Raw genomic sequence first — 11,413 nt, 5'->3', positions numbered from 1 at the left:
GGATATGGTCTGCCTATTGAAGAAATCATTGTATGGGCTTAAACAGTCACCCAGACAATGATATAAAAGATTTGATACCTACATGACAAAGCAAGGTTTTGAGAGGAGTTGGTATGATGCTTGTCTATATTTCAGAGGGTCAGACATCTCTAAAGCAGAATATCTACTGCTATATGTAGATGATATGTTACTAATAAATAAAGACAAGGAAAAGATAATGAAAATGAAGAAAATGCTCAAGTTAGAATTTCACATGAAAAACTTGGGGCCAACAAGAAAGCTTCTTGGAATGAATATCAACAGAGATAGAAAGAAGTCTATTGTATTCCTCAGTCAGAAGAACTACATGGAGAAAATGGTGGATAAATTTGCAATGCAGGGCGCTAAACCAACATCACAACCTCTCACTAGTCAGTTTCAGTTGTCTACACTTCAGAGTCCTAAGGATGATGAAGAGAAGGCCTACATGGAAAAAGTACCATATGTGAATGCAATTGGATCAGTCATGTATGCTATGGTATGTACTAGACCTGATCCGGCATTTGCTATCAGTACACTAAGTAGGTACATGTCTAATCTAGGGAAGGAGCATTGGAATGCCATGAAATGGCTTTTGAGGTACATTGGTGGGACTGTTGGATATGGTTTATACTACAGAAGGCATGGTAGCAAGGTGACAGTGGAAGGATTTATTGATTCAGATTATTCCGGGGATAAAGACACCAAGAGGTCTACTACTTCTTATTTCTTTATGGTTTGCGGAAATTGTATCAGCTGGAAAACACAATTATGACCAACAATTGCACTCTCTACAACTGAGGCTGAATATATGGCGGCTACAGAGGCAATCAAAGAAGGAATATGGCTACACTGACTGCTTAGAGAACTCATATTGACTGATGAAAATGCAGTCATCTACTCAGACAGTCAAAGTGCAATTCATCTATGCAAGAATCCTATATTTCATGATAGAACGAAACATATTGAAGTGAAGTATCATTTTATTAAGGAAAAGGTTTCTCAGGGAGTGATAAATGTTGAAAAGGTTCCTACAAAGGAGAATCCTGCAGACATAGGAACAAAGGTTATTTCACTAAGCAAGTCTAAGCATTGTCTTAAATTGCTTGGTATGAATAATGGGTGATTAAAGAGCTAATCGAGTTAGGATCTCGAGGAATAATAATAAAAAATGGCACTACTTGGTCATATATATAGAATTGAGGTAGAGATTGTTGAATCAATTCTAATATGACTCAGTATTTCAAAGTTTAACAAAGCTGAAATTTGAAGAAGCCTGAAACGACAAGTCATTTGGCTTCATCAGCATGGAAGAAGAATGTCGGTTAAGCTGAACAACAACGTTTTATTAGAAGAGATGTTTTGAAGCTAACGTGGACTAATGCAGCACAAGTGGGAGTATATGGTTGGACCGACTTTCGTGGTCTCCACATTAAGAAATGAAATTTAGTTTTATTGTTGTAATCTTTTCTGCTTCTTCTTGTTCTACGCCAATATTCTGGAGAGAGAGAGAGATCAACTTGTACAGGAAAAGCCTAGAGAGAGAGACATTATAGAGTGAGAAGGGTGAGAGAAAAGGTGAATTTCTTGGGTATTTTTTCTTGTTCAGTTTTTCGAGAAAGTGTTAAGGCTATGAGTTGATTGAAGTTTGTAACTCTCTTGTAAATAGCTTTGTTCAGATAATGTATATCGAATTTCCTTTGGGGAGTTCGCGGAGACGTAGGTGTGATTTTACCGAACTCTGAAATCAAATTGTTGTATTCTTACAGTTTTCTTTCTCTGCTTTGATTCTTAAGATCGAAGTCGGTATTGGACTAATTTCCAACAATTATACCTCTCGTGTTTTCGTCGTCAAAAAAAGAAAAAAGAAATCCTTCCGTTTCTGGTTATAATACGACTTTTTAATGTATTAAAATTAAATTCAGAGCAAATATTAATTCCACGTGTACCGGGAGACTATCACAATTACATCTGATTGTGATTGTAATTACTTTCTTAATATGGAAAGAAATAAAGGGTAAAAGTTTTCAAAAAAGGAAAATGTATAACTGATGACGGGTATTTCTACCAACAAATCAAGTACTTTTAAGCTTGAATATTTGTAAGTTGTGGTCTTTATTTCTCAAATTTTTGTGATTTTTATTTCTTTTTGGGTTCAATTGAAAGTGAATGTATGATGAAATGAGGAGTTGGTAAAATATATTTTTTTTCTTTCTTGGGAATCATGTGAGATCCATGAGTTGTGATACATGCCTAGGGTGATTTGAGCCTAAAAATTCTAATCTCATCCACCTTTTACCCCAGCCATACATTACAACCCTCAAAAGTCCTTTTGATCTTCAATGACAAGTGAACCTTTTTTTAGTGGAGAGTGACACGAAAAATAGGCCTTTGGTAGTTCTTATTAAGATATCACTCATATTCTCCTTGGCTCATAGGTCTATCCGGATTTTATTTGGTTGATTGAGATTGATTGTGCACACACTTACACTTTGAGAGTCTTGAGTGGAGTGAAATTGATGCTTGATGTTGAAATTCTAGATAATCTCAGTGTTTGCATTTCCTTTGAGCTTAGAGCATTATGTGACTTTGGAGACACATGCATAGTTGTTGACTCAATACAAAACTTACACTTTTTCGTTTGTGTCTTAGTACTTGATTTGTGTTTTCTTTTTCTTTCTTTTCCTTTCTTTTCTTTTGCTTGAGGACAAGCAAATGTTTGAGTTTGGGGGTATTTGATGACGGGTATTTCTACCAACAAATTAAATACTTTTAAGCTTGAATATTTGTAAGTTTTCAAGCATTTTTGTTAGTTTAATGTCTTTTGTGTGTTTTTTATAGGAGTTATAAATAAATGCGAACTTAGATGATTTTGCAAGAAGCAAAGAAGAATATTTGCCCAACTTGTGAATCAATGGCAAGAGGAGGCAAAAGAGGATTTTAAGGCACAAAAGAGGAGGCTTGGAAAGCAAAAAAGCGGACTGCAGTGCACCCTTTTGGGCTACAGCGCGCAAAGGAATGCAAAGAAGTCCAGAGAGCAAGGGAAGCGCAGGCTGCAGCGCACCCAAACATGCCCAGCTCCAAAAATGTGCGCTGCAGCGCATCCAAAACGTGCCCAGAGGCTGGACACGCGCTGCAGCGCGCCAAAAGGGCCCAGGAATGTGTCCTACGCGCTGTAGCGCACCCAAAGGCGCTGCAGCACATCTTAGCCCCCTGCGAGTGAAATCCCTCTTCTAAAAATGCACGCCGCAGCGCGTTTTCACGCGGGCTGCAGCGCGCGACTAAATCCCTAGCTCCGAAATGTTGTAGTATCAAAGGAAAGAGATGCCATTTGGAACCAGAGCCCGGAAAAGTGAAGAAAACATCAAAAGGAGGCCGAAATCCTTCATCTTGGAGGTCCTTGGAAGCTCTTCAATGGATATTGGGTTTTATTTTCTTTCATCTATTTTTTCATGTTGAGCTAGACATTAAATCTAGGACTTGATGTAGTTTTATTTGAACTATATTTTGAATATTTTGTTGATTGTTAATTTAATTTAATTTTCAATTCATTTATGTTTCTCTATGCTTAATGCTTTTAATTTATTTGGCCAATGAGTTAGATGATTTTTAGATTGCGAATTTGATGCTCGGGAGAGATTGAATTCTTTATCTAGATTTGAGAAGCATAGTCTAAGTTGTTGTGAGACCGGGAGGAGATCAACGCTTAGATAATCAAATTAGGATTTAGGTCGTTGTGAGGCTGGGAGGCGATCAATATTCCTATTTTCTAATTCTAAAGGCGAAGCTTAATTTGTGTTTAAATGTTCATTTCGAATAGGGATATTGTTTTGGGTATTTAAATACAATTTCTTGTGAGGCACTCGGGAGAGGTTGCGAGATGACATTAGAGCATTGATTAATGAATTGAATGGAATTGATTAGCGATTACATAATAGAATGAACATAGGAATAATAAAGCAAAATCAAGTCCCTAGACCATTTGTGTATAGATACTTTATTTTCTTATTTTCATATTTATTTTGTTTTATTTTCTTAATTGTCATTTTATTAGGTTGCCTAGATAAAATTAAGTTATAATAATCGTAGTATTTAACGGCAATTCTAAACCTAATCCTTGTGGAGACGATATTCACTCACCTTATACTCAAAACTTGACACCGTACGCTTGCGGAAATTTATTATACAAAATTAATTTTACGCATCAAGAACCACAAAGGATAAAATATTAGACATACTTTACGTCAATTTAACAGATATTGTACATACTTATGGATATCAATGATGTTTAAGATAGATCGCACAATATGAGCTTAACAGATATTGTACATATGAGATCTATTTTTTGTTAGTTGTAATGTTGGACAACGCTAATATTAGTATTCTTAAAAAAAAAAAATCCTTTTTTTTTTGTTTGAATTATTTACTCATGTGTAACTTGGAGCTGGCTACAGTTGTGAACTCTCCATTTTCCTCCATGGTTGGACAATTTAATGACATGGTCACTTTCTTCTCTTTCACACATTTGGCAGGAGAGTGTGGCCCCTAAAGCAGCTTTAGCTGTCTCCAAGGTCTCTTACACTTCAATATATGTGTGAACAAGTATTATATATATGTATCTTGTGTGTATATACATATAGCAAAATTCATAAAATTACGTGGTATTAATGTTTGCTCTGAATTTAGTTTTAGTACTTCAAATTGTGCTAGTCTCGGAGACAATAATTAGCTATTGCTTGGTGTACAGTGTGCAAATTTGTGTAATTACATCAGTACGTTTACCACTAGATTGTGATTGTAATTTAGTTTGCAACATTACAAAAACATTAAAAACTAAATTCAGTTTTTTTAATGTTTGTGGTTATTTCGTATAACCACAAACATTGAAAAAAAAACCAGGAAATGTTTGAATTGTGTTACTACTATTGCCAATCTCCGACTTAATTTCTGGCTGCTGAGTTATTAATTTCAAAATACACGTGATTCAATTATCAATCATTTAAGTGAGAGGAAATATTCACATTTCATATAATTGTTGTCTGACTAAATGAAAATTACAAACAGCAGAGATTCAACAATTTTATCTTAGAAAAAAACTTTAATTGTTGGTGTTATTCCTTGTTCATATATTAACTAGTACAACGTTTCTTGAACAATTTATCATGAAACATGTATTTACACACCCATTCACGACTTGATCACTAATACTAGAGTTTTGCGACTTTGCAGAGAAAAAAATTTAAATTTCAAATGTCATGTACTCAAACTGAAATTATTAATTTTTTTACAGTATTTTTTTCTTATAAAAAATTTAAATTTCAAATATCAAAATAAAAAATCATAATTTAAGTATATTTTTCAAACAACTCTTAAAACGGGCCCATTCACTTCACTGATTCGAGTTTATAATTCGAGTTGAGATGTGATTTTGTGTGTGAGCTTTTTACTGTAGCAAAAAAGTTAGATGTGACTATTTCTGAGAGCTTTTTACTGTAACAAAACTCGAATCGGCGAAATGAACGGAGGCTCAAGTAATATAAGAATGGCCCACACGTATTAGATGCCATCATGCCAGCCATGAACTCCCCGAAACTGCATAGCAATATTTTTTATCCAACGGTTTTTTTCTTCTCTTTTATTATTTATAATACTTGTGTACTTGACGTTTCTCTCTAGATATATATTATAAATATGTACTTTAATGCGTTAATTTTTTAAAATTAATTAATAAATATTTTTAAGGTACAAAAAAAGACGCTTTCAACAGAAACATTTTGATGAAAGTCACGAATTAGCAATGATTTGTCATTATTGAAAGGTTGTTCATTGCAAGAAAAAAAGACGCAATCCACTAATATTTTTAAAGGTTTTTTGTTTAGTATTTTATTGATATTTAGTTTTATTTTACGTAATAGTTTGAATTAATTTAGTGTATTTTGATTATGTAATGATGTTAATTATATGATGGTGACTGTGCATATGATAATGCTCGGTGTAGAAATTTGTTTGCTATCTAAATTTATTTATTTATTAATTTAATAAAGTTTGTTCATACGTTAGCTTAAAATAATTTAATATATTTCAGTTATATGATAGTAACTATGACGATAATGAATATGTGGTATTGATGGTTATATGATGGAGATGATGATGATATATATTCTGTTAATTTATTTTTTATTTTAAAATATTGATGATGATGTGGTTATGTTGGATGGTTGCAAATTAATTAAGTTTTTAATTAATAAAAAACACACAATTTAAATCCTTATAATGTATGATATTACTTTTTAGCATAGGCTTTTAGCATTGCCAAAAAGCTTAACTTTAAGTGGTGAGGAAATTTTATCCCAAAATCCTTTTAGAGTACTTTATGAAAACTCTCTAGATTTTAGTTAAATTTTAACTAAAATAATTAGAAAGTTATTTTCGCTAGCAACTTATGAGTATTCATTCAAATCATAAATAACTTTATTGAATTTAAAAAAGAACATTTACATTTATTATGGTTTGAAAGAATAAAATGATACAAAAAATCAAATGGCTTGCCCTCTCTTATTACTAGTTATATTTAGTTAGTGTAAAATAAAATTTTCAGAATAGCTAACCATTTAATTAATGATTGGAGTGGAGAAAAGCTAAAAAAAAAAACAGCTAAATGATTAGTTATTTTAGTTAAAAATATAAAATGATTAGTATAGCAACCATGCTTAATTAGTATGACCTAGTAATTTAAAATATTTGTAGTGACAAATTTTTTTTTTAATTTTTAACAATGACATTTGTCGTCGTTTATAGCGATATAACGCTAGTTTTGATAATATAAATACTCAAGCCAGACTTTCCTCTTCCCATCTGTTAGGTTTTCAGATGCATGAACGGGCATAATTTTTTTTTGGAACATAAATCGATATATATATATATATTTATAGATGTGTGTGTATGTATATAATACGTGTACGTTTATACGTACACATTTCTGAACAACCAATTTTTAGACGAACTACTGCAATTAACTAGATGCCTAATGATTAATTACATGTTATGGATAAGTTATCAAATTGACTTTTGAACTTCTTGTTTGATTGAGTATATCTTTGAACGATTCTTATCTTCACTTGGAAAACGATCGCGAGATATATACAGCTTGGTAGGCAAACACTATATTATATGTCATCACAGCCACATCTGAGCGCCTTTTATTTTTCTGGTTATAAAGTTTGAATGTTTGACTGAAATTCATCTGGTGAACTAGTTATTAAATGAAATCAAGTCGGCCATTAATTAGAGGTTCGAGTACTTTCCCATACATTATTTGGTCAATTCATATGCACAAACAAGTTGGAACATTATTACATTAAAAATTACACAAAAATTAAATATACAGGTCCAAGAGATGGACTCTCCATTTGGTTTTTCTTTCCTTTTATTTTTTCATTTTAAATAAGAAAATTTTTACGGTATGACCTGTCTTTTTTTTATTATCATCGGTAAGCATTACTGTTTTTCAACTATGTTTATTTTTTTTATTTTATAAATATCAGTAATTAGAAAAAAAAAGTGTTCAAATAATGTAAGCTTTGCATAAATAAAGAGATTTTTCTACTAGGCACTTAAAAATTAAACTTTTAAAATGACTATGTTTTTAACCGTTAATTTTGTATAAAAAATTATTTATTCTGTAAATTTTTTAATTTAATGTGATTTTAATTAGATCTAACGATACTTATGGTTAATAAGATCAAATGAAGAAAGATTCTACAAATAAATGTTTTGAGTTACTTTCTCTGCATACAAACACAGAAAAGTCCTGCCCTCACAAATTTTCCAGAACAAGTCATATTTTTCCCTTTCGAAATTCTGACGCATTCCAAATCACAAAATAATATATATTGGGTCCCATTCTCACTTCACTGTTGATCTTCCTCTTTAGCTGTTTAAGGCCGCCACTTTATGGACAAGGAATGTGAGCCACGTGGCATCGTTGACAATCAAAAGGCAAATTCAAACCATCCGATTTTTATAAATTAATATCTCCGTTCATTTTACCGATTTAAATTTTTAATTTTATATTTATACAATTTAATTTTTTTTTAAAAAATATCACATTTAATTTTTTCTGTTACAATTAAATTTTTTTAAAAAATATCACATTTTAACTTAAATTAAAAATTTAAATTTATGAAAAAAAACTAGACCTAATTTGAAATGACCACCGAATCAAACTTCAAGCAGCAGATTAAAACTTGGACTGGTATAATAAAAACAAAAAAAGTAAAACCGCCGTTTGAACAATATTATTATATTATTTTTTGTATGAATAATTCGTTCATCTAGAAATTTTCTTCCCTTCTTTCTTTCACCTTTGTCCATTTAATACTTATAACCCAGTTTCTCTTACCAAAAAAAGCAATAACAAGAATCTCTCCTTAATCACTTGATCAATATATGTCTTCTTCCAGTTTTCTTTCATCTTTCAGAACATTTTGTCTGTACTAATTATAACCCCATAAACAATAAACTTTTCTTTTTAGTCTTGTAAAATGAGTGAAATTGATGAAGTGCGTAAGTACTTCCTGTGTCCTATATCCCTTCAGATCATGAACGATCCGGTCACCGCCGTGACCGGCATTACCTACGACAGGGAAAGCATAGAGAAGTGGCTTTCGACGGCGGCGGCGGGCGACGCAACGACGATCACTTGTCCGGTGACGATGCAGCCTTTGCCGAGAGACTCCGACTTGACGCCGAACCACACCCTCCGGCGGCTAATCCAAGCGTGGTGCATCGCCAAAGGAATCGACCGAATTCCGACCCCGAAGCCGCCTCTCGACAAGAGACACGTTCTCAAGCTCTTGAGGGACCTTAGGGTTTCCGATAACTGCCGTAATATTGATGGTGGTTTGCAGCAGATCACGACGTTGAAGAAAATTGAAGGGCTCGCGGCGGAGAGCGAGAGGAACAGAAGGTGCATGGCCGAAGGAGGAGTCATGCAAGCCATGATTTGTTTCGTCGTACGATGTTTCAAGGAAGGAAAGATAGTTGGCGCTGAAGAAGCTCTGAGAATTCTTCATCTTGTTTGGGTTGACCCTAGTACTAATAATGAAGAAGTTAAGACTCTTGTAAGCGAAAACAATGAATTTTTCGAATCCTTGGCGTGCATTTTAGGGTTTCCGAGGATGGACAATGATGTTGATCTGAAATCGGAAGCGATGAAAGTACTAAAACTCGTGATTGAAGCGTCGAATTCGAGTCGGTTGGAACGGTTAAGGCTCGAACTATTCATGAACATAACGAAAATTTTAAGAGAGAGTTCATCACTTTCACAACAAGCCATTAAATCCGCTCTGCAGATTCTAATCGAAGCCTGCCCTTGGGGAAGAAACCGAATAAAGATCATCGAATCAGGGGCGGTTTTCGATCTCATCGAGCTCGAGCTGACATCGAAACCCGATAGGCACACCACCGAGATGATCTTCACCCTTTTGGCTCATCTATGTACGTGTGCCGACGGGAGGGCCCAGTTCCTCCAACACGCCGGCGGCATAGCCATGGTGTCGAAGAGGATTCTTAGGGTTTCCGTCGCGACCGACGACAGGGCGATCCACGTGCTGTCTCTGATCGCGAAATTCTCCGCGAAAAGCGAAGTTCTTGTGGAGATGCTGAAATTGGGAGCAGTCACGAAGCTTTGCATGGTAATGCAAGCAGACTGCGCAATGTTTTTGAAGGACAAGGCTAAAGAGATACTTAGGCTGCACTCTAAAGTATGGAATAATTCCCCTTGTATTGCTGTGTATTTGCTATCCAGACAGCTTCGGTAACCTTTACAATGATCATGTACTTTTGTTTTACGACTAAGGAACATAAACTTTCATTCGCCAGAATCTATATATCAGATTCATAAAAATGTAAAAATATGATGCTTCTAATTAAAGTGAATCTGTAATAAAATTTGGGGATTAATAATTACATTCACAATGATCGATATGTAAGGTAAATTTTGTAATTGATTATTTCATCAATGTATTTTTTCTTATAAAAAAAGATCTTTATATAAGGTAAATTTTTATAGCTTATTATATGATATAAGGTCAAATGTTATTAATATTACATGTTCCTTTTCTATGTGCTTGGAGTTCTATTTTTAGCTCGAATAATTAGTTTTATATGTAGATATGTAATGAACTAATTAGGGCTGTTCATGGGTTGGGTTGGTGCGGGGTAAGATTTTTTCTTTCCTCGCCTCAAAGGGTGCGGGTTGTAAATATTTGGCCCCAACAATGTTAGAAAAATTTCACAATCCAATGATGTTTGGGTTGAGTTGGGGCGGTGCGGGGTGGGTTGGGTAGTCGGTTTCAACATTCAAAGAATCAAAGACTCAAAGTTCAATCCAACATTCAAAGTTCATCATCAAATAAAAATAATACCTCTAACATTTAAATAGACAGAAATTCAAAGTTCAATTCAACATCAAACATGAAGCAAAGTAGTCCATCCAACATCAAACATAAAGCAAACATAAATTAGTCTACACTCATAAATTAGTCTTAACATAAAGCAAACATAGAGACTTAATTCAAACGTGAAGAAATTAGAGAGTAGAAATGAGTTACCTACCTGAGATTAGATATTAGATTGGGCAAATTAGAGCGCATGTTAGGTTGAGGTGTATAGGCCATTATAGTCCAACCTACACCCTATCCGAAAACATTGGGCCAGACATTAAGTGGACATTTGATTCATAAATTCAGAATCATGATTCAGAACTATTTTTGATTTACGTATATTTTTTATGTGAGAAAATATTTTAATAAACTACGAACTATGTTTCAAATCATAGCACAAATTCAGTAACCAAACGCACCCATAAGCCGAAAAAAACATTTAATACAAACAGATTGAATTGGAGTTTTACGGATTTATAAACAGCCTAGAATTAATGATAATAGGTACTACACGTTATCCTCGTGGCCGCAACAGTTGACTTCAATTTTTAGTGGCTTTTAGTAAATAGAAAATTTGACGTGTACATAGGTTATTTCTGATTTTGAACTTTTGAATGATAATTATCCGTCTCTCCTTCTTTACCCCCTTTTCTTTTGTGTGTGTGTGTGAAATGGAGATTGAATGATGATCATTTTCTCCTTTAGGCCGTAGCCCTCGTTGAAAACGTGGCATATTTCAAAACTAGGTAAATCACTTGCAAAACCCTTTAAAAAAAAAACGAAAAAGGAAAACGGAAAAACCAGAAACAAATGAGAGAGGGTCATTCTTTCCATCTTGGGATTTAACGAATAATAACGATGATCTAACGTAGTACAATTTATTTATTTTTTTAATTGAGGGATTCGAACTTTATACTCTAGCAAACACAAACATGGAGTTTTCATTTCAT

General features: G+C 33.7%; 1 protein-coding gene across 1 annotated transcript; it reads left to right on the top strand.

The window, feature by feature from the left end:
- The first annotated feature begins 8,458 nt into the window (after positions 1–8,458).
- LOC21400148 (E3 ubiquitin-protein ligase PUB24) lies at positions 8,459–9,839 on the top strand. The gene has a single exon (XM_010092204.2). The coding sequence runs from the start codon at positions 8,562–8,564 to the stop codon at positions 9,837–9,839; it is 1,278 nt and encodes a 425-aa protein (XP_010090506.1). The 5' UTR covers positions 8,459–8,561.
- The last annotated feature ends 1,574 nt before the right edge of the window (positions 9,840–11,413 follow it).

Source organism: Morus notabilis, unplaced genomic scaffold (genome assembly GCF_000414095.1).
Source record: "Morus notabilis unplaced genomic scaffold, ASM41409v2 Scaffold370, whole genome shotgun sequence".
Taxonomy (NCBI): Eukaryota; Viridiplantae; Streptophyta; class Magnoliopsida; order Rosales; family Moraceae; genus Morus; species Morus notabilis.
This window is presented reverse-complemented; position numbering and strand designations above follow the sequence as displayed.